The sequence below is a fragment of the Ptychodera flava genome, chromosome 12 (assembly GCF_041260155.1).
Source record: "Ptychodera flava strain L36383 chromosome 12, AS_Pfla_20210202, whole genome shotgun sequence".
NCBI classification, from domain to species: Eukaryota; Metazoa; Hemichordata; class Enteropneusta; family Ptychoderidae; genus Ptychodera; species Ptychodera flava.
The window spans coordinates 12,835,683-12,859,950 of NC_091939.1; the positions used below are offsets into that span (position 1 = coordinate 12,835,683).

A 24,268-nucleotide genomic window follows, 5' to 3' on the forward strand; every position below is an offset into this window, starting at 1 on the left:
CCTCCTCTGTCAGTATTTTATCGAATAGGTAGTGGACGTATCGATAGCATCATCCTCTATAAGGAAAGGCGCCGTATACTTCTGTTTTCAGCAGTTTTAAGTCAAATGATAACATACTTTTCATAACGGGAAACTTCCCCTTGGGTTGTATAGATTTTTCAAAAACACTTAAACAAAATTAGTACGCACTTCTCTTGCTTTATCTTAATTTTAATTTAATTTTCGCGAAAAGATAAATGCATCTTTTATTTTTTTATAATGAAGGTTTATTTCGGGAACAAAATTATTGTCGTTCATAAATAATGGTGGGGCTGTTTGAAGCATGTGATGAAATTTTAATCTTTTAAATTCATAATAAGAAAATTTAAACACCACTCCATCGATCCAGCCTGAAGTTTAGACGAAAATATTTGTTAATGGGATCCGGGCAGTAGCTGTAAGTTTGACCTTTCTCATTTCCGTAATGTCGACAATCAAATTTTCGTCGCGATCGAAATTCACTTACTGACATTTCAACGGTCAGTAGAACAAGAACTGTGGTTGATATACAGAACAAAACAGATGAATGACTTTCAGGTACAGCTTTAGAATGTTACTAATATTTTTCCAGTATCTTGGCTCTATGCAGCCATTACAAACCTAATAGCAGAGGCGCTAGTTAGCTGGGTAGTCTGCTAAAGCGATCGATTTTCTCCTCGATCTATCGATCCCGTAGTCGATATGCCCGCCACCACTGCAACCTAATAAATACTCACAAGGTTGCAGTGGCGGGCATATCGACTACGGGATGGATAGCTGGAGCAGAAAATCGATCGATTTAGCAGACTACCCAGCTAACGAGCGCCTGTGCCTAATAGCCAGCTTGACGTGGCCTAAGTGTTATATACATTGCAACTGTCAAAGTCAACAGAGAAATTTAAATGGACTTCGATTACCAACAATAGAAATACCGCCTACTCATTTATATGAGCAAGGGGGTGTCGACAAGGGTCTTGTACAAGTCTGTATTTTTTTGTAACTACCATTAATTATCGGTGGATCTTACGGAAACGCAATGGCATTTCACTTTGTCGTTAGGTTTGTTGCAATGAAAGTTACGAAACGCAATGACTTTCCATTTTGTTTTGCTATTAGCACCTATGGATGAGATTAACAGCACGGTAAATGAAAATATACCATGTCTTTGTGTGAAAGTAACATAGTATTTCCAGATCGACTCTCGAACAAATCAATGAATATCCAAGTTTCCCTCTATCACCTCCCCCCCCCCCTCCGAAAAAAAGAATTTAAGCCAACATTCCCCTATCATTTTGTGTACGAAAAAATGAAAAGGGCGGCCATCGTCTGGTGTGTCAGTCTCTTCGCTGAGATGGGTTCAAGCCCTTTCGCAAAACAGACAACTCTTTGAATGCCGAGGATAGCCGTACAGCGTCAATGGGGTGGGCCACGACAATGTAGCCTCGAGCTACACCGTATCTTGCGCGGGACCCACACTACCCCTCTTATGTGTAATGAATTCGAGAGAAAACGTGCTTTGTGTGTGAATAGCTCGCTTTTTATACGGTTAAACATGTCTTGAGCGGTGAAGAAAACGGTCTGAAGTTCTCTAGCCACCATGTAACCGTGTTACAAAGATGTCCTATTTTGCTAGGAAACTATTACATCGACTTGGTAGTCTGTGATGGACTCCTAATACAACCCTTTTCAGAATTAGAGCGCAAAGCCACTGCAGTGAACTGCAATAAAAGTGCTCACACTAATTACAACCCTTTTCAGAATTAGAGCGCGAAGCCACTGCAGTGAACTGCAATAAAACTGCTCACACTAATTAGCTTCAGCTGTAGCCAGCTGGCAAAGTCGACAACATTGTATGTCCCATGCAGACAGTTTGTCTGGGGAAGTTGAAATAAAAAAGATTTGTACATGGACCAGTGCATGGTAATGTTACATTGTATCTTAATCTTGAACACAGGGTGCCAATCGTAAACTCTCATTTACAACTCGAGCCTCAGACAGAGCTAGTTTTGCCTTTGTACAAGCAGACTTTTTGGTCTTTTTTAAGTAGCCTTGTTCAACACCAAAGTGGCCACGGCTACAGCTGAAACTAATTAGTGTAAGCAGTTTTATTGCAGTTCACTGCAGTGGCTTCGCGCTCTAATTCTGAAAGGGGTTGTAGTTAACCACACTCGCTGCTGCACTCCCGTTGATTCAAAACTACGCCTGTCATGACAACGCTGTGGTTGCTTCGCATTCGTAAGCTTTACAATACTTCTCGTGTCTCTCGTCAGTTAACAGTCCACCAATAAAAGTCACTAGATCATTAGATCCAAGGAGGAAAATTAAATCGGAAATTTGGACGGTACAGAGAGAGAGAGAGAGAGAGAGAGAGAGAGAGAGAGAGAGAGAGAGACAGAGAGAGAGAGAGAGAGAGAGAGAGAGAGAGAGAGAGAGAGAGAGAGAGAGAGAGAGAGAGAGAATCACTGCTTCCAGGGGTGTGGCAAGTGCTCGGGTCAATAGACCAATTAATAAATAACCTAGGAGAAACATACTGTCGAAGCAATGAAACCATAACAAACAACACTGAACATCTAAAATAACACACTAGAAAACAATAATAGCTCACATGGACTTTTTAATGGCTTGTAATGATAACAAATATATATATATATATATATATATATATATATAATATATATATATATATATATATATATATATATATATATATATATATATATATATATATATATATATATATATATGATAACAGAAAATTACTTCAAGTACAATGTAATGATATCTGTGACCTAAGTTTCATGCATCCTGCAATATCATCAGACAGAAGAAGTGTGTGTGTGTACACACACACACACACACACACACACACACACACACACACACACACACACATATATATATATATATATATATATATATATATATATATATATATATGAACCAAACATACTGTGTTCTTATTTTTGAGTATATATATATCTATATATATATATATATATATATATATATATATATATATATATATATATTATATATATATATATATATATATATATATATATAGTTTCTTAATATTTTGTACATCAAGTGCAAATTCCTATTCCACTCCTAAAATTGTTAAAACACCCACTATTCAGCTTGTCAACATATCATTTATGTGTGTAAAATGTACTGTTATCGTTTAAAGTTGAATTCTTGTCCGGACCACAATTCACTTGTCAACAATAATAGCACAGTTTACACATGTACAAGCTGAGTTGACAAGCTAAGTACCGTGTATATCAACATGCTTTGGGAAGTAGAACAAGAAATTATGGTTAACATTACAAACAAAAAAAATGAGAAAATCATCAAAAGTTAACATTATTGGCCCTTTAATATATCGAAGGGAACTTCGGCAAAACACATAGGAACAGAGGTAAAATTGCAGGTACCGCAATCCGTGGCAAAACGCGTCCAACAGTTATTCCTTTTGGATACAAAGAGATGAAAACAAGGAAACTGCTATCATATACTGTTTTTCAGCTTTTGTTGAAAAAGTGAAAAGTACATGTAAGTTCCTTTTTCATGTTTTTGCTTTTCTCTCCTGTATACTTATTAACGAAACAGGGAGCCCTACTATCTACAGAGTGGTCTAAGTGCGTCCATTCATTTTACAAATTTTACAACGTAACGCAAAATTGACAGTGCAGAGATATTTTAGCTTCTTTTTATAACGCGCGTTCTCATGGGGCGTACTTATCAACTCAAGAGTTCGTTATATAATGTGGACCAGTTTGTTATTGTTCATAGTTGGTAGGTTCGTGCATAATTATTTATAGTTTCGATGTATTTCTTTTATAATAATGTTACATTGCCATGGCAACCTTTCTTTGAAGCTCTGATTCAGTTATCGTATACTGCTACCTTCGCAGCAAATGCTTATATCAACAGTTGTCACACTCGACAGTTCAAACAATGAAATGTATCTACTTTAAGTATCAATCAGTAAAATACAACTAAAGTATTGTTTCCTTGCTCTGGAATCATATTCTATTGGCCGTAATTCCTGTAACTCAGAGCGAATTGCTCTCGGTACAATATTTCGACTGAATCAGTGGACCAGTTAAGTCATCGCACTCTCCACAATCACACAACAGCTGATGAAGGCTGAGTGATTCAGTCGAAATATTCTACCGAAAGCAATTCGCTCTGAGTTACAGGAATTATGGCAAATAGAATCAGTAAAATGATTTAGGTCTGTGTTGATACCTTCCCGTTTATTTTGACTGCGGCCCTTTCCTTAATCTGACTTAAACTAAGTTACATGTTGCCAGATGGAAGAACTCGCGCAAAGTTTCCTGCCAAAAGCGATGCAGACAATTATAGGAAGTAGTGATTTTATTCGACACCGAATTCGGTTTCGGATTCGGTTTTGAGTTCGAGGAACTGATCGTAACTTTACAATGCCAACTATATTTTCTACTATTTCTAGTCATTTAATGCCCTTTTTGTCATTAAAATATGATAAACTGTACAGCGTGGCTGTATAATAATCGCTATTATACCAATCCGTAATCCAATAGCACTAGGTCAAAAATTGTAAGACAATAGTTGTAAACATAGACACAAAACAGCACAGAACAGACAGTAAATAGACGGTACACAAACAAAGTCAAATTCATGAAAGAAAGATATATGGACCTCTGGCCAAAAGACCAAGAAGTGATGTCAGGTGTTTCGAAAATAGTAAGCGCATCCTGCCCCACATGTGGCACCCGCCATATATCAATCTGTAAGTCAGATAGGTAGTGGTCACTAAGGCCCCATGTCACCGATGCCATCAGTGATCATTTGTCGAAGAGAGATATTGTATTTATCTACCAGCTTGCGATACCTGCCAAAAAAGCGTTTGAATGTAGAGACAAGTCTTGCTCTGGTGTAACCTTGATTTAACAGTTTGTAAGAGAGATGGCCATGTCTCTCTACAAAATCACCACATGAACTGCATGCTCTTGCATATCGAATAAGCTGGGAAATGTATACCCCATAAGCAGGTGAGAGTGGAATATTACTGATGAGGTGTGGAAAATTGATTATACTAAAGTTGAAATCATCTCTCTTGTCATATAGCCTAGTAGAAAGGTGACCATTAGAGTCAAATTCAAGTAAAATATCCAGATATGAAGCAAAAGAGGCCGTTTCTGTAGTTTCTTTAATCTCCAATTCTGGAGGATAAATCATAGCGAGATATTTACTGAATTCAGAGTTATTCAATGAAATACCATCGTCTATGTATCTAAATGTAAGGTCGAAAGTACGAGCTACAGAGACCTTTTTCTGCTTGATAAGGTTCTGGATAAATTCTGCCTCGTATGAGAACAGAAATAAGTCGGCAAGTAAGGGAGCACAGTTAGTGCCCATGGGAATTCCTATACACTGTTGGAAATGTGTCCTCCAAATCAACAAATATGTTGTCAATGAGGAAATCAAGCATACTGATAATGTCTTTCTCGGTATAAAACACTTTAGCGTTAGTAATATTTTTAACAAAATATGTAGAATTATACCCTAATACCACATATTTGTAACGGCGTGAACCGTTTTTGTAGAAAAATGCTTGGTTGATGATGTTTTTCAAGCGTTCTTTCAATTTATCATGTGGTATTGTGGTATACAATGTGGAAAAATCGAAAGTTTTAATAGATGTTATTTTTGAAACAGATCTTGATTTCAAATTTTCCAAGAGTTCCTTCGAATTTTTTAATATCCACATTTGATTTATACCACTCCGAGAAAAGACAACATCACAGTATGCTTGAAGTCCCCGTTTAACAGTACAAAGAACAGAAGTCAGTATCTTCGATAACTCTGTTGTTGAACATTTTGAAGATCCTGCGATAAACCTAAGGTGTTTTGTGGAGCTTTGGTATCCGGTATAAGCTAGGCAACTTATTATGGTCATCCTTTGTTGTAATATTAAAATTATCCATGAATGACTTATGGTTTATAAAGTATAAATATTGCTAGTACATCTTCAGAAAATTTAAATTTTTCGGACAAATTAGAAAATAGTGCACTTTCCTATAATTTCGTTAAGAGGGCGCTTTGCTTTGGCAAAACATAATCAGAGCTTCCAAGAAAGGTTGCCATGGCAAATCGACATAATTATAAAAGAAATTCATCGAAACTATAAATAATTATGCACAAACCTACCAACTATGAACAATAAAAAACTGGTCAACGTTATACAACGAACTCTTGAGTTGATAAATTACGCCCCATGAGAACGCACGTTATAAAAAGAAGCTAAAATATCTCTGCACTGTCAATTTTGCGTTATGTTTAAAATTCGTAAAATGAATGGACGCACTTAGACCACTCTGTAGAAAGTAGGGCTCCCTGTTTCGTTAATAAGTATACAGGAGAGAAAAGCAAAAACATGAAAAAGGAACTTACATGTACTTTTCACTTTTTCAGCAAATGCCGAAAAACAGTATACGACAGCAGTTTTCTTGTTTTCATCTCTTTGTATCCAAAAGGAATAACTGTTGGACGCGTTTTGCCACGGATTTACCGCCCTTAAGAACCCGCTTTGCACGAGTATCGTCTACAAATTTCACTTCAATCATATCTTTAGGTTTCTTTTTTTAAATATCCGATGAAACCCCAGGTTATAAAAGAATATGTCAATCATGGACCGACAACCCCTTTTATCTGTTTATGGACGGTGCGTGATGTAGGCCGCTTTCTCTGCTTTCTCAGATGAAAACACGATGGGTCTGCACCCATTTTGTGCATGGCTATAGGCAAAAGAATATCTTACATTGATTTTAGCTGATTTTAAGTTGATTTACATGCATATGAAATGCTCAGTAATACTCTGTACATAAATGAACACAATTTACCTTCGAAATCGAGCATTAGATATTGCACGTTGGTAGCTCGTAAGCTGCCAAAATATGTAAATTTATGCAAAATCTTAACTTTCCACGAAGTATTGATTCGACTCCAAATCCGTTCAGTTGGCTCTGATCGAGGGCAATACATCTACATGCGAAATATCGCACAGTTAACAACATCAACAATATTTATTGTTTGACCAAGTAAAATCAATATTCTCCTTCTTAGCTTGGGAGATAATTCACTTTTACGAAAATGTCTATACAAGCAAAACATGGAATAATTTTCACTTTCGCAATACAATATTACCGTATACACAACCATGTTACACACAATTCTATGCAAAAGCGACTCAAAATTGCGCCTGTTAAAAGTTTATCGCATCGTCTGGAACTAAACTAGGAGCATGTGTCGATGAAATAATAAACATCGAAACCTGACCATTGGAACATTCATTACATGTTAACTAATAATAAATTATTTTTTTATTTGTTTATTTCTTCATGACTAATAATTGGCCATTTATTATGGTATTTCTTGGTCACTGCAGAATAATGCGCTTGGCATAAGCTCCTAGTTTGAGTATGCAAATTTATGCAATGACGACAATGTTTCCTCGGATGCTCCCTCCATGAGACCGTCTTCAGAAAGGCCATGATCTCGGTTCTTTTCTCTGCGAAATGGTAGAAAGATAGGTTTAATGTTTACGACCAATAGATGACAATGTGAAGTTCGCTTAATATATTCAATGACGTCATGTAAAGTTTGATACTCAAAAGTTAGTGACGACAGATCCTTGCCGGGTTTTTCAGCGGACATCACCGGACTTCACAGTGTTGGCATCCCGCATAGTGTAAGGGTACGATTCATATCTTTGACAGCACAACATGACCAACCATACCCATCTCGGTGATTCGGACAAGCCTTATCTTGATTAGTACGCAATCGCTTCGGTAGCGGGATGCATGTCATCGGCTGTCTTTGAACATCGAGTCCGGGTATTCATCGATATATTAACTGTGGTTCAAGCTAGCTCTCTTATAATCATCGAAAGCAGAAACCTCTTTTAATGATTGGACATTACAACTCTGTTTGTGAAACAGAAATTCACCATACGTTTTAGCCTCCCTAATTTATCATATATAATCAAAACTATGATACAGATCATTATCAGTATCATCATATTTTACAGAAAGCTTTTATCATTTTGGCTTACCGGGAATCATGCCGTGCATGTTATATCTTGTCACACAAAAATCGGAGGAAATAAGTTCCCTTCAGTGTACCTGCTCTTCTAGATATTTTTTCTGGGGTAATAATGTATTAATTCTGACACAGAATGTCATCTACCTACTTACGGTTCTTGCACACCATACTCGGAATCAAAGTTCGCAGACTTCTTAAATTCGCTAGTAACAAGAACAACGAGAGGAAGAAGGAAATTATGATGATGAACAATCAGCTGCCAGACTGCTTCCCCATACAGAGTAAACATCTCTAAATGTTCGCAATTATCAATGTGGAAGATATCAACGTTCTTAGGACAACTGCTGTTTGTAAACTATATTAGCATCAGTACTGTCGGCACGATAAGATCGAGGAATACTGTTCTCCCGGCAACACAATTGAGTGTATATTAAAATGCAGTTTCCGTCTGTTCGTCCACGTTTCCAAGTGGGCTCACGTTTACTGCAAAATGATGCGGCGCGATCGATGATGTTAGTTAAAACATTATGGCAACGAGGGTAAAAGTTTGGTGAATTATTGAATATAAATCAATACCTACTTTGACAACTTGGGTAACGGCTTATTGAATCCTCGTTTTCCATAGAGAAAGAAAGTTGTCACCATGCCCTTGCCCTAGGATGAATGTCGCAATATAAATAAAATGTATGTCATCGAATTCATGAAAGCGGCCATTGCCGTAATTCGTGCGCAGACCTATCTTATCATAAAACTGCCGAATGGTATAAAGCTTCGTTGAAATGTGTTGATCATTTACTGAAAAGACGAGGGGAGACGATACACGGGAAATTTCAAAGTATTTAAGTGATATTTTGTAAACCTACAAAGAAGAGTTGGAAATCGTCATGATTGATAGACATACGGTTTGAACCTATATAATTATCATTTTAATGAGTTTATGTGATTAATCTTCTGTTTGATGTAAAATATGGTTTTCATTTGTTCCACATGGCAATTACAACCTTATTGGAGATTTCTTTTAGCCAGATCCACAGAATTAATAAGTAAATTCTATTAAAATCACGTATACATATCCGTGTGCATTCATTCTCATCTTCATAATAAAATATGATCTATACGTGGAAATGATTCCGTATACGCGATTTAATTATTGTGGCATAACTGGTACCTTGACATGGCAATCGTACTGTACAGGCGGAAAAATTGGCACAAAGTGTTTGTGTGTGGAAATCACACAGATGGAAGGGTCGCAAATGAAGAAACTTGACACAGATGACGCTTACCTTAACGTCGATGTCACCTCGTGGCGCCATGTTGTAACCCAAGTTTGTATCGCAAAGGGCAGTGTATGTCTGCTTGCTTATGTGGATGTGGCATGCTGTAAGAAAAGGTTGATATTGCTCAGAGCTATGTACAGTATGTACACGACAGAAGGTGGCATATTGGACGAAATAAATACTGGATTTAGGAACACTTCAGCTCGGCAGTCATCTTTCTCGCATTCATGAGAGAGACAGAGACATAGGGGACGGGAAGAGAGAAAATGGCAGACAGACAGACAGACAGACAGACAGACAGACAGAAAAATACGCTATAGCATCAAAGAGTATTTGCAGTTTAGAATCTAACCCTTTCCAGTTGATTCCATCCTAGAGGCAGTATTGACCGTATCACCAAATAAACAATACCGAGGCATGACAAGACCAACAACCCCTGCCACGACAGGACCCGTATGTATGCCAATGCGCAACTGCAACTTCTGTTTGGGTCGATGACGTATCTGGAAATGGGTGACCGAACTCAGCAAGTCGAGGGCACAGTTGGCGATCTCCGAGGTGTGGCGATGACCGTTCCTCTGAGGGAGGCCGGACACTATCATGTAGGCATCGCTAATTGTCTCAACCTCGGAAAGAGGAAGAGAGAAAACAGAAAAGAAACGTCATGTTAGGAAAAACGGATTCATTTCTGGTCCTTGAAATTTGGAAAAAATTGATGCGAAAATGCGACATCCTTTTTTACTGTTATGTATAACTCTTGCTGCGCATGAGACTGGTGCTTTATTCTCCGACTTCAAAATGCCCTCCCTTCCTGTGCAACATTTCAGGATAATGTCGGGAAGGCAGCTCCGCACAATGACAATTTTCTGGCATCACTTATTCATTCGCGAAATTCATCAAACTTTAGAACTTGCTACAGTTCCTTTGTTAGCAAAGAAAAAAGTGCGAGTAGATGAATAAATGCAAACACACAAATGGACGGAGCTCGGCGAATTGATTGTCCTTAATTTAATTCAATAACGTTTACAATACTCTAGGGTATAGCCTGACTCTGAATCGGTCAAAAATCACTAGTAAATGCTGCATATTATACTGCGATGGGTTTCAATTCGGTGACACAGCTCTGTGTGTGTGAGACAGCGACATTCTATGTACAATACATGAAAACTATTAGCTTGGGTATTTCAAAGTCAAGACTCCAATGATTAGTTACAGTAAACCAGAATGGGGCAATATCTGGACCGCTAGCTGAACAGTTGATTGGACCTTATCTACAACATATCAGTTCTTAGTATTAACGACTACAACTGAAAGTTAGAAGATTTTTGCTGAAGCTAAAACTATCTCACGCTCAGAGTTGTGGCACCGTTAAACCCATTGTATTTGGAAAAATGTGATCACAAACGATAGCAACGTGACATGTAACTACGACAAATCACCATGAGAAAGTATTGCAGATAAACATTGTGGTATTTTCGAACGTCACATTCCAAAGAAGAAGATGATTCCGAGCAACAACTCTCTGATTCTCTGTTGCCTCATCAAGAAACGTGAAAACTGATTTTCTTTCATTTAGCGTGCAATCAAGGGGCGGTACGAAATCCCTAGACTTTACGACTGACGCCAACTTGTGTTACCGCGTAAAACTCGGCACACTCTTACTACACCCATCTATAAGTGTACCTTTTCTTCGTACATAACATTACTAAAAAAAGATACGTTTGACGCACATTGTGTGTAAGGCTTTACCTTGTATACGTCATGATTTGAAATTATTCCATCAAAGCAGCGATATAAATCGTTGAGAAAATCAACAATCTGTGAAGAAAAAAGTTAAAAATAGGATATTGCAAACATGCATGCGATTAAGGTAGAACGCGCTTCGGGGACAGAGAGTCGGACTCTCAAATTTCTACAATTCTGTTTTTCTGATCTACCACTATGGGGGCTCATTTTAAAGCTCTTGAAGAAAGAAAAACTTTCACCAGCTTATTTTTTCAAAAATCCAAAATTTAATTTTTCGCCCGTAGTGTTAACAAAGGGGTGGCGGCCATTTTGAATTTCAAATATGGCAAAATGTTGAGTAATTTGTTTCGCTAGATCCAGACTTTGCAAGGTGGCCCCCAATTTTTATTGTTGATTTGGTAAGAGAATGGTTGAAAGTTTCATTCAGGAAAGTTTGAGCAAAAGTTAAAGTCTTTCACTTTCGAGGCGCACACTACCTTAAGATACAGAATACGAAGTGTCCCGGAGAAGTGCGCCTGTGATTTTTCCCCAGGTTAAGAGTTGACAGCGAAGTTAATGAGAAGAAAATGAATGAATAAGTAATAGACAGATCGTCTATCACTGAAAATAAAATTGCGATCATGAATACTTTATTAAAAATAATGTTCTTTAATATGATCCAGCCGAACGACATATCAATGAAAATTTCTGGAAACTGTGAGTTGACAGCTTTTCAAGTAATATCTGCCTTGACCGGTCAAATAACGCACACAAACTTAACTTACTTGGAACGGTGAACTTTCTGACGATAAAGCAGCAAATCCCACGATATCAGAGAAATAGATGGTTGCACTTTCAAAGTTCTCCGGGTCGACTTTATTACCTATCTTCAGCTTTTCTGCCACGGTTCTGAGAGAAGGATACGAAGCTGACATTACGGAAAGGCTAGTTACTGTCGGCGTGCGTTGTGCGTAGAGAGGTGAATAAAACGTAGACGCTGGTTCCAATTGATTTCAATCATCATAGGACCAGCGATGTGTGTGTGTGTCTGAGTAAATGGTTTGTCTGTCTGTCTGTCTGTCTGTCTGTCTGTCTGTCTGTCTGTCTGTATGTATGTATGTATGTATGTATGTAAGGTATGTATGTATGTATGTATGTATGTATGTATGTATGTATGTATGTATGTATGTATGTATGTATGTATGTATGTATGTATGTATGTATGTATGTATGGATGGATGGATGGATGATGGATGGATGCATGGATGCATGCATGCATGCATGCATGCATGTATGTATGTATGTATGTATGTATGTATGTATGTATGTATGTATGTATGTATGTATGTATGTATGTATGTATGTATGTATGTATGTATGTATGTATGTATGTATGTATGTATATGTATGTACGTATGTATGTATGTATGTATATATGTATCTTTGTATGTATCTTTGTATGTATCCTCGTATGTGTGTTTATATGTGTGTGTGTATATATACATGTAATTTTGGTGTTTAAATCATCCTAAAGAACTTATGAAAACAAGACTAGTTTTGTTTGTTCTGACATGGTTGCGACCAGGACATGCCGTCATAGACGTCAGTTCATGCATTGTCAGGTGAATACACATCAATTCCTGTCGACATATCTCTCCAAAAGACAACGGAAATTTGGTGTGAAATACGGTTTGTCTTACGGTGGCAGCATTCTGTACAACAGCCGGTCAGTCCTCCGTTTCTCCTCCATCACTTGCTCAGTTCTTTCATCGACAATTTCTTCCAAACTGGTGGAATACTTCTCCATCATGGTCAAAATATTGTCCACTATGTTGATTCTGAGTGATCAAGTGACACAAAGATGAGATTCAATGAGCTCTAATAAAATTGATATATATTAATTTTATTGTGTTCCGGTGATCGGAACTGCGTTTGTAATTTCGCACTCAGTTTCAGAAACTAGTGAAATTTCCAATTGACCGCGGCCCAAGAAAAATGTAGACTTACTTATCATACCTTCCGATGGCATGGTAAAGAAATCGCAAGTTGTTTATTTTGCCTTACTTTGGTCCATACATTTTTAACTGATATACAATCAAGGTTGAGTGCAAACATTCTTGTATAATGCATATTATGTATCAACGACAACCAAAACATTAAAAAATTGCCTTGAGGTGGAAGGGGAAGGCTATGTCTGTACCAGTGACTTGCCTCTTTATATATCATACTCACTCTTTGCCAAGTATTGTTCTTAATTCTGCACGTATCTTAGAGAAGGACGGCCGACTATCCTGCTTTTCATGCCAACATTTGTGCATCAAATCGATGACGGCACTGTCGAAATCGATGACGTCTGCGTTGTTCTGTGACGTAGGCCGAAAAGGTGTACTCTCACCATTTCGCACGCGATTGATCACATCTGTTGAAAGAATGATAGTCCATTAAATGCCCATTCGCTTTTCATAGATAGATAGATAGATAGATAGATAGATAGATAGATAGATACATACATTATATGTGCATATATACACCTGTATACACCAGTGTATGTATGTTTGTGGTGTGGTTTTTCTGGTGTGTGTGTGTGAGAGAGAGAGAGAGAGAGAGAGGAGAGGAGAGAGAGAGAGAGAGAGAGAGAGAGAGAGAGAGAGAGAGAGAGATGATGTGTGTGTATCGGTGCCTGTGTGCCTCAGTGTGTGCTTGCATGTGTGTAGGATAGAGGAAATTCATAACCTACGGTAGATTTATTAGTTGCTGGTAAGCGATTGTTTGGAAAATCTGTGGTATTTCATTTTTTATTCTTTTGGGGGTGCTTGGCTGTACAGTTTATTAGTACACCTTAAAAGCTTACCCCTTGGCGTGATGTTGTCAAATGTATATGGTGCATTCCTTTGAATGATTTCATACATAATGATCGCAAAACTGTATACGTCACCACTCTGAGTCCCGCAGGCAGGTGGAAAGTTCATACGCAGTATTTCTGGAGCCGTCCATAACTTACCTAAATAAAACACAGTTTGAAAAATTATCCCATAGATATTGAATTGGTAGTTCTAGCCAGTTCAGCTTCCCTTTAAAAATCAATGATTAAAATCGTAAGCCACCACGGTACAAATTTTCGTACTGGAGAGACTAAAGGTGTAAATATACTGATATTTGAATCTTAAAAATTGGCACTATCCTATTTCAATTCTATGTGAAGAATAAAATATCCGATTTTCGCAAAAATGAGACTGTAGAAGGTTTATTTACATTTCTGTCTTCAAAATGAATACATACAAGCAACATACTGGCATAGTATTCTTAAAAATCTGAGTCTGATGTCTATCACCGAGGAATATTCTACCTTTCAGGCAGTGCGCGCCTCGAATTGAAAGACTTTAAACTTTTATTTGCAAAAACTCCAATCAAGGAGCTGTATACCATTCCCTTTGGAAAACAAGAATAAAATTTGGTGCAAGAGATACAATTACCTTATAAATACCGATATCTCAATTTTAAAATGGCCGACATCCCCGGCCTCTATCCTAGTGTTGGCTCTATGTGGTAAAATTGAGTTTTCGATTTAAAAAAATAAAAAAATAGAAAAAAAAGGTACAAACTTTATTTACTCCACGAGCTTCAAAAGGAGCCCCCACAAGCTGTCGACAAAAAACTATTGTAAAAATTTAACGGTCCAAGTAGCTGTCACCTATACCTTAACATCAAACAATCCTTAATTTGTGACCTCTGTTTAATAGAAATTGTAACACAACGCAAGTGCTGTTACAATCAAAGTAACCTAAATATGCTGCTATTGCTGGCTTAACAAGTAAAAACTAAACCCCTATGGTTGGTAAACATCATTCAACTAGGCATGCGCAGGCGACAAAATTGTACATCTTCTGTTGGCAGCTGGTGATATGAGGGTTTTGCGTGTCATTTACATTGCGTCGACTTACGCAAGAATTTGTCCTGCTCCTCCCCTGCATTTGACGATTGACCCTGGACGAAACTTGGTAGTCCGTAGTCTGTAATCTTGACCACCCAACGACTGTCAACTAGACAGTTGGACGACTTCAAGATGCCGTGGGATCCCAGACCGTGTTTGCTTTTGTGCAAATATTCCATTCCCTGGATAACAACATGCAATTCCAAGGTATGATTAAGTCATATACATTTTTTGTTTAACTGTTTTTGTTTGAAAATTACTGTCAATAAATCGTCTACTTTTGATTGAATACCACAATGGAATGGAGTGACCCATTGTACGTCGAAAGGTTCACAGAGGTCATTATGCACCTGGCATGCGAGTTTGGGAGAATGACCTATCCCAGACAAGTAGGACAAGGGCTCTGGTCAACTGCAAATCTGCATTTGAATACGGGCTACAGAGTGGTATAATGCACCTGTGTAGAAGGAAATGTTTTAGTCTGATTGGTTAAATAAAATGGCTTGCCTTACTCTATCTTGTTGGTTATTGGCTATAGCGAGAAGGAATTCAATCTGTAGATGCATGTGATTGCCTCGTGGATGCATCAGGCTTTCAATACCATTTTCGTGTTTTCGACTGGTCAAGATGGACCTTGTCAACTTGTCTGATCTGATGACCCAAGAGACCTCCTAGAGTTCCATGGACGGCCATGTAAAAACAACCAAAGCGGATTTTACACGGGCAAACTGCCCTATAAGAGCAGCCGCTACTACGGAGCGCATAAAATCCACGATGTGTACTTCAAATTATAAAAAAGTACTTGGCGATGATAACACCGGACGGGATTGTACTATCGAAGACCCTTACCAAGGGATAATTAAGTTCTCCTGCCAAAAAATATACGTCTTCACACAAAGCAAATGTGCAAGATGGCTTGGCCAGACTGCCAGCACACTGGATATTCTGGCAAGGTAATTTATTCTTTTACTAAAATATTTATACACAAAACGAATTCTGTAAAGTTATAAAATTAAATTCATTGACCAAAACAATTTGTTGTGTGTGCGGCAGCATCACAGAATTTCTTTCGACTATTCCAAAAACGTTACAAAAGGCTGCACTTATTTCCATGATATTTGTCACATATGTCTTGTGTTTGATAATTTCAGGTGAATGCGGCAACATCTCTGTACCATCAGGGATTCGATGAGCAGCTTATCAAAAAACAAACAGGTCACAGATCAGATGACGGTTTACGCGCCTCAAATGTATGTCTACTGCACAACAAAAGCATGTGTCGAATATATTACTACCACCTCCATCTAGTGTTAAATCAGAGGAATCTGTAAGTAAACCAGTTTCTCAAGTTACGACAAAACAATGTAACAAAACAGACAAGATTGGTCCAACCCAAGAAGACGCCGAATCTAAAGATGGACAGTCTTCATCAACAAATCATGTTGCTTACATTGAGCATGGTCCAAAGAAAGTTAAAATTGAATTATAAAATGTGATGCTATAACATATCAGTTGAACAAATTGTCTTCATTTTGTTATTGAATGTGTGTGAATGCTTTAGACATCTCGACTTGACCTATTGTTCTCTTGCAAATTAGTAATCAGTCATACTTTTTTCATATTTAAGTAAGTAATCACTACACTTTATTGATATGATAATGATTTTCTTTCATTAAAGTGTGGTGATTACTTATTTACATATGAATAAAAGTATGACTGATTACTTATTTGCATAAGAACAATAGGTGTGGGTCGTGTTTTCAGGGATAAATGGATGGCAAGAACAATATGTCACATGACCTGGAGTGGTATATCTATATAAAGGTAGTTAATATAACTTAGGATAATTTTAGTCAATTTCATTGTGATTAGTCGACGTATTTTCTGGCCAGCACATACGTTGAGTGACCAAAACCCAAGAGGATCCATGTCGGAAATCAAGTCGATCACGTAGACGTCACGTGTCCATTGCTTACCTTTACAATGTCCGTCATGAAAGAAATTCTGAACGACGAATCCAACTTCAAATCATCGTTTTGGAGAACGTCCTGGAAGGGGTATACATTATCAATTTCTATCAGTTAATCAGTCAGTCAATCAATCAACCTATCTCCCTGTCTGTCTGTCTGTCTGCCTGTATGTATGTATGTCTGTATGTATGTATGTATGTATGTATGTATGTATGTATGTATGTATGTATGTATGTATGTATGTATGTATGTATGTATGTATGTATGTATGTATGTATGTATGTATGTATGTATGTATGTATGGCTTTTCGGCTATCTGTCTGGCTGTTAGTCTGTTTCTCTATCATCTACTGTTTAGCGATGACAAAGTTTGTCCATCAATCCATCAGGGTAAGGACTGCCCATCGGCAGTGCAGTATCAGTCAGTTCCATCGGTTTCAGCGCAGAAATGCAAGAAAACATCCTTGTAATATTGTTGTTTCTTGAAACTTTTACTATGGACTTGGAATGAGAAGTCATTTTGAAAAATGTTTGATAAAAAATGGGCATGGTGTCATTGTGCTAGATTTCAAACACGGCAAAATTTTCCACAGCGTACAAAAGAACCTGCAAAAGAATGCTGACTCGGCACTATTTACGTATTTCATAGTGTACCTTCATCGCCGTGTCAACAACACACGTTTCTTCATATGATCTAAAAGTCATTTGTAAAAGAATGTTGTAGAGCCTACAGGAAATAGCAATGCTGAATTCGGTCTTGATAAAGCTTGCTACGTGTTGGAGGACTGAAATTTGCCATGAAGTAGTTTTATTTGAAAATCAAATGGTATGACGCAATTCTTTACGATGTATCTCAAAAACTATTTTCCACGTTGCATTTCTTGTTTACTCATTGTAACCTAGAACATATGAAATTAAGAGAAAATGAAAATATCTTTATTCCTGCTTAGTCACCCACCTTTGGAATGTCATGATTAAAACTATTAGAATGTTCTTTTAGCAGATAAGAGTAAGCAGACAGCAAATGCGAAACACACAGGATAAAACAAGTAACTAGATCTATAAATATGCTTTCCTACCTGCAGGCTGCCTTTAGAGCAATATTGCCAAGCCAAATATATACTTCCAGTCTCAACGCATGCGCCGACGAAAGGGTTTAAGTTGTCATGGCTTAATTGTCTGATCTGTGAAAATGAAGTGATAACACGTTGAGTTAGTGATTTTCTTTGCTGTTGCTGATATTTCTGCTTTCTGTTGTTGGATTTATAATGTTTTTGATGATGATGATGATGACGACGACGACGATGATGATGATGATGATGGTGGTGGTGATGGTGGTGGTGAGTAATACTGCTAGCTAAAAATATACCACCAACCTCCACGCATGCACAATCGAAAGGGTTTAAGTTGTCATAGCTTAAAGGTATACAGTCACCTGTAATCTAAATATGCCCATATATGGTCAAAAGGGCGTTCCTTGGAATTCAAATGCCCATGCGAGGGCGCTGTTTTTAAAAAGCGGCCACCCGCTTAAAATCTGTGATAGGTTAGATTTTCTCTTTCCATGGTAACTGTGGCAAAATATGAACAGGTGACTGTATACCTTTAATTGTCAGATTAGTGAAAATGAAGTGATAACACGTTGAGTTAGTGATTTTTATTATTTTTGCCGCTGGTTCTGCTTCCTTTTGATGGATTGATGATGATGATGATGATGATGATGAAGATGATGATGATGATGAAGATGATGATGATGATGATGATGATGAAGATGATGAAGATGATGATGATGATGAAGATGATGATGATGGTTACTGTCTTGTTGATGACGTGAATTTTAGCGACGGTCGTATTGCTGATGCTGATACAGACAATAATGGTAATACCGTCACGACGAGTTTATGATAATGACATCAAATTACAATTTCATGCCGTAATTACATATATATAACCAACCTCATTAAACTCAAGTAAGACATTTCTGCTGATTTGGATGTGCTCTTTATTGATTTTCTTCAGGGCGATTGAAACGCCTCTGTAGGTAGCCGTCCTTGCGAAGTACTGTATGGTACGGTTTGACGGGGCTGAACTTTTACCGTCCAAACTTCGGGACGTACTTGACGATTGCTTCGACAGAGCAGAAGGCGAATGAGTGCCAGAGGTACCAGGCTGTGCATGGAGAGAGAGAGAGAGAGAGAGAGAGAGAGAGAGAGAGAGGAGAGAGAGAGAGAGAGAGAGAGAGAGAGAGAGAGAGAGAGAGAGAGAGAGAGAGATGTGTACATATTGACTTACTAGTCTGGGGGTAAAGCTTGCTCATGATCCTCCTCCTGATCAGAAATAAAGGAATAAAGCTGAGAGATGTTTCGCACTTCATCCATGTTTGAATCTTGTTTCTTGTAAGTTACTGGTTCAAGCATTCATAATCCTCCAGGTTTCAAGCTAGCTGTTCACTGACAGATGAGTCTAATGACTTGTTTCCGATGAATTATATACAAATGAATCGAGATCAAGTCGGGAATTGATCACGATGTTTTTATTCTCTACTGAGAAGGGGATAGAGATGAAAGAGTTGCCATAATGAAACTGAATGGATCATTTTAGAATTCGTAACCTCAAATTCAACCATCAATTCAGTAAGAGTTCGGCAAGTAAGAGTTTTGACTGCAAAACCACCTGTTTGGCTAAGCAAACCTCAAGAGCAAAGAGGGAAAATTGTTTACTTTATGAATGACCCTTTATCGACAGATTTTGCCCACTCTTTATTCTTCCAATGGATATGTATACCTTGTCTGTGCACCTGAAAGGGGTAAGTCTATCATCGATTTATTTCTGCGTAAATTAAGTAACTGGATACAAGCTTCAGAGGAGAACGAATGTCTAAAAGCTAATGCGAGAACCTGGTATTTGGGGCTGCCGCTTTCAAGGGCGGTATAAAGTTTAACCATAGACTCTCGACCCTCGATTTTCTCGAGGGGCCATGGTTTAACCCAGATTCGGTACGATGTTCCCGCTCAAAGCATGGCAAAACTACCACGGTGTATATAGTCCTATCCCTGTTTGCGCTCAAAGCGTTGGTGTAGTGTGTTCACTGTCTTTACATTCTTACTTTCTCCGGGCCCCTTTCTCATGCGTAGAAACCAGACCCCCTAAGCTACCAGAATCTCCAGAAACGAAACGAATCTCTTCGACATGCAGCTTCCATCTCATGTTCAGCAATTCTGCTTCGAATTTGCTGCGTCTGAAAGGAACAGAGATACATGTATACAAGACAATGATACAAGTATAGTATTAGCCAGCTTTGATGACATAATTCCGATATTTTTGACCTCTATGATTTACAAAGAGAACACGCGTGAACGAATTCACTATATACTGAGCAGTTATACAGGCACATCTACGAAACTAAAAGTCGTCAAAATCTTATTCTGAGATAATTTGATTTGTAGATTAAGTATCTTCCAGGAACTTAGTTATTGAATTGGTCGACTATAAAACTCAAGGAATTTTAAATGTGTATTTGTAAATTCCAAGGAATGTAGTTCTCTTCATAAATGGTGTACAGGCTTTTTCACTTCTTCCTAAGGGTAGAACATTTGCTTTCTCGGGGATGAAGAATTGGGAGGGGGTGAATTGTCAGCAGGTTAAGAAAAATAATTTGGTCCTGTGATGGTTTCAGTAGAAAACAAAAAGTTCCAGCAGATTTAAATTACATTTTGAATACAGGAAAAAAACAATTTGATGACGGGCTGACAATTAACAAAAAATGCTGTCACATTAACGGAAAATAATATTTGCTGCAATGTCTCTTTCCTTCACTTCCCTTTCCTTTACTTCTACCCTGAACGATCGGATCGTGAATCGCATGTTATGTTTGGAAATTTCGTTATTTTTCTTTCGAAAATTATTGTTATAAAATTCATGCTGAGGTCATTTGTGTAAGTCCACGTATTCCGAAGTTGTCAGGGAAATTTTGTGTGAAGCTTGCGCTCCAGGTTAAGGGAATTCTGCGCATAAACAAAGAAATTTACAAACCGTTTTTTTCAACTGTGAGGGAGAGATTATAGAGTAAGTCATACAACTGGTATTAACCTAGAATTGGTTAAGTTGGTGATTTTTTTAAAAATAAAATCATTTAATAGTTTCTTTTGTGCATGTGTCTCTCCTATTTCATACCTATTTAAATTTGGCAGCCCGGGTAAGGTTTTCTTAGCGACTGAACGCGTTACCTTTGAGTCTGCGCAGTAGTGAGTTAGTTTCTGCCAGAGAAAAACCTCCCTGTACGTATAGAGTACACCCCACTCATCGCGTTTCACATGAAAACAGAACACAAATCACGCCGTTCACTCCGCTCAAACATTCAGAAATCACAGACTTGAACCAAATTTAGTATCAACTCACCGATTGAGCCAAACCCCGAGGGCGGCCACGGCAGCAGCAACCACAGCACTGGCGGCAAAGGCGGCCACATAAATTGACGTGTCTATACAGATTTTTTTAAAAATAAAGTGGTTACATATTTATCAAATGTCAGAGTGAAAATATTTTACGTTTTCGACTTCTGAAGCTGTTAAGTTTAATCGCACTAGGGTGTTCCAAATCTAATTGTTTCCACGTTAGCGGTGTGTTCATCAACACTTTGAATGTTGAAAAAAATCTACATACACCAATTCAAATGTAGCAGCTGATCATAGGCTCGTTTGGCTCAGCCTTGCTCGAAAAGGTATGGAAAGTTCAAGTTGAATAAGGACAGGTGATACAAAACTTACAAGAATTTGCCTTGCAATTGGCATCTCCTGTAAAACCACACTCCGGGGTGTCTGGCGGTGCATACTGGTGCCCCACTTTGCCGCTCGGCCAGCGGGGTTCTCGAAGCTGACGAACTACCTGTGACAGAAAATAACAAATTTTAAGTGTTCAGTATTTTCGTACGCGCAAGCACTTCTGTAACGCCCCTCCCTGTAGAGATTTATCTCGAAGCGTCCCTCACGTGGCCAAGGCGTGTGAAGGTCATTGACTCAGATCGTACGAGAAGCAGATAAGAGATAGTGTGATAGTTTAATTAATCTATTGGTTAAGATTTCAATGTGAACAATCGAGAACGGGATATTCCATGGTGTGATCTTATTTAATCTTAAGAAACTATCAAAGACTGGCAGGAAAATTACCACGTGATAACTTTTGTAATTATGTAAGTTTGGAGATGTATTTAACTTTGTAGGGAGCTTAGACTAGATACATTAGAGATCAGATCTTGGACGGTGAACGACATGGTCGCCATCTTGCAAAAAAGCACAAGGTTGTGTTATAATCTACATCTTGGTGTGTCAGCTTCAGTTACTGAAAGCATTACGATCCAGACTGGTACCTCAACTCGTAAATTCCCCGAACTACGAGCGTGACAAATTGGTGTGAAAATCCGGAGTATACTGAAGCAGGACGAATATATGATTCTTAGATCTGGTAAAATCAACGGGCGACAAGAACCAGACATGGCAGAACAAGCAGAAATACCAATAGATGTACCACTGAACCAGCAGCATGACCAGCGATATGATGACCTCCAGCGGCGCATCGGAGAGTTGCTTGAACAGGTGCAGGGTTTGCACAACCGAGGGCAACAGGCGCACGGAACGTTTCGTAGATCGTCGTCGGATGGGAAGTGACTGACACTGTGAGGCCGAAGGCCGAACCTCGGTAATGTATAAGAAAGGTATACAGTACCGAGGTTCGGCCTTCGGCCTCACAGTGTCAATCACTTCCCATCCGACGACGATCTACGAAACGTTCCGTGCGCCTGTGGGTGGCGTAATGACGAAGAAATTCGCAGCATTCGCCAAGGGCCAAACGAATCTGTGGAGAGTTATGCAGGTCGCCTGAAAGACAAGTATGATCGGTATGGTCGAACTGATACCGAATTTTTGAGCGCTTTCTCCAGGGATTGCGGCCAAAGCTTAAGAAGTTCGTCACTGGACGGGACCCGGAGGACTTCAGGTCGGCTTTCACATCCGCAAAGACCGGGGAGTTAGTGGTTGATCTGCCCGAGGACGATCATTCTTCGACATCGGAACTGACAAAGATCGTCATGATGCTGGCAGAACAGAATAAAAGGCTAGTGGGAGAAGAAGGCCACCGTACCGCAGGTTGCAGCGACGAGCGGGATTTCACCAGCACCGGTACAAGTAGATACGGTACGTTCTAATTTTAGTGATAATTATGACCAGAGACAGAACACTTACTGGTATCAACGGAACAATACAGGTGCAGCCAACAGAGCTATTCATCGAAAAAGCTATTCCAGGAGCAATTTTCGAGGGCAGGGGAAATTTTAATTTTGCTAGGGCAGGGGACATGTTTTTAGGTGGTAGGGGAGCAAATTTTAGGTTTTTTTTGTAGGGCAGGGCGGATATCGGTTGATTGTCCTGGGGACAGGGCTTGGCGAATAACTTTTGAGGGGAATTGTTTCCAGGGCAGGGGAAATTGGCAAGTTTTTTTCGCCACAGGGCGAGGGAGCTTCAAAAATTCACAGTGGGGAGGGGAAACAGGCAAAAATAAGTGGGGAGTGGGTAAAAATGAAGTTTGAGTGTGGGAGGGTAAGTCGAAAAATTTTCTGTGGGAGGGCAAATTATGAACAGCTTATTAATTACCCTCTTGACTTAAAATTAGTCAGTTCACATTATTTGTCATGCACAATATATCTTATCATAGTAAGGACCTCTTTAAAAGTGCATTGTTCGTTGGCTGCACCTGACAATAGTCAACAGTTCAGGAACAATGGGAGACAACAGACTTTCCAAAATCGGCGAATTAATCAAAATGTTGTTTGTTATAATTGCGGAGGGGTTGGGCATATTAGATCTGCATGTCCAAGTAATAATAATAATGTAGAGCAAAGTGTTAAAGTATGTTACAATTGCGGTCAACCTGGCCATATTGCTCGTAACTGTCCGGCAGAGGGGCGTGTATACCAAGAAAAAAACGAATAGAGCCGACAGGTGTTTGGATAAAGAATCAAGGGAATGGTACCTGTGAACGGCCAGATAACGGGGATAAATGATAATGTTAAGAGTATATGTAATTTGAATATTGATGATATTTTATGTACAAGGTATTGATGTTATCAATGTTAGTATAATGAATCAGAGTGTTCCAGCAATTGTTGATACAGGTGCTGCCATAACGGTTGCTTCGGTGGGTTTGTTATCTGAAATTCCCAAATTGCGTAATCAAAGAATTCATAAGTCAAATTACAACGCAATCAA

General features: G+C 38.6%; 2 protein-coding genes and 1 long non-coding RNA gene across 3 annotated transcripts; 1 reads left to right on the forward strand and 2 right to left on the reverse strand.

Annotated features, from left to right (window-relative positions):
- Positions 1 to 7,294: 7,294 nt before the first annotated feature.
- On the reverse strand, positions 7,295 to 19,172 carry LOC139145041 (atrial natriuretic peptide receptor 1-like). Its single transcript, XM_070715962.1, has 14 exons — positions 18,966 to 19,172; positions 18,089 to 18,193; positions 17,016 to 17,087; positions 15,050 to 15,221; positions 13,960 to 14,109; positions 13,341 to 13,527; positions 12,809 to 12,946; positions 11,894 to 12,017; positions 11,133 to 11,201; positions 9,736 to 10,009; positions 9,390 to 9,484; positions 8,687 to 8,760; positions 8,259 to 8,309; positions 7,295 to 7,573 (listed from the first exon to the last, which is right to left on the reverse strand). The coding sequence occupies exons 3-14, from the start codon at positions 17,031 to 17,033 to the stop codon at positions 7,474 to 7,476; spliced, it is 1,452 nt and encodes a 483-aa protein (XP_070572063.1). The 5' UTR covers positions 17,034 to 17,087; positions 18,089 to 18,193; positions 18,966 to 19,172; the 3' UTR covers positions 7,295 to 7,473.
- Positions 15,761 to 16,560, forward strand: LOC139146097 (uncharacterized). Its single transcript, XR_011555079.1, has 2 exons — positions 15,761 to 15,992; positions 16,191 to 16,560. It is a non-coding gene; the product is annotated as an uncharacterized lncRNA (long non-coding RNA).
- Positions 19,173 to 19,808: 636 nt separating the features above from the next.
- LOC139145042 (uncharacterized) lies at positions 19,809 to 22,687 on the reverse strand. Its single transcript, XM_070715964.1, has 4 exons — positions 22,375 to 22,687; positions 21,776 to 21,893; positions 21,408 to 21,489; positions 19,809 to 20,247 (listed from the first exon to the last, which is right to left on the reverse strand). Exons 1-4 carry the CDS (start codon positions 22,579 to 22,581, stop codon positions 20,112 to 20,114), a joined length of 543 nt encoding a protein of 180 aa, XP_070572065.1. The 5' UTR covers positions 22,582 to 22,687; the 3' UTR covers positions 19,809 to 20,111.
- Between the last annotated feature and the right edge of the window lie 1,581 nt (positions 22,688 to 24,268).

Coding starts and splice junctions, on each gene's coding strand:
- LOC139145042 (XM_070715964.1), bottom strand. CDS start 22,581: ATGCGCCGCTGGAGGTCATCATATCGCTGGTCATGCTGCTGGTTCAGT. Junction 21,894..22,374: donor CGGGGAATTTACGAGTTGAG/GTACCAGTCTGG, acceptor TTTCTGTCACAG/GTAGTTCGTCAGCTTCGAGA. Junction 21,490..21,775: donor CAATTGCAAGGCAAATTCTT/GTAAGTTTTGTA, acceptor AAATCTGTATAG/ACACGTCAATTTATGTGGCC.
- LOC139145041 (XM_070715962.1), bottom strand. Junction 10,010..11,132: donor CAAATCATGACGTATACAAG/GTAAAGCCTTAC, acceptor CCTCTTTCCGAG/GTTGAGACAATTAGCGATGC. Junction 7,574..8,258: donor GAGTATGGTGTGCAAGAACC/GTAAGTAGGTAG, acceptor ACCATTTCGCAG/AGAAAAGAACCGAGATCATG.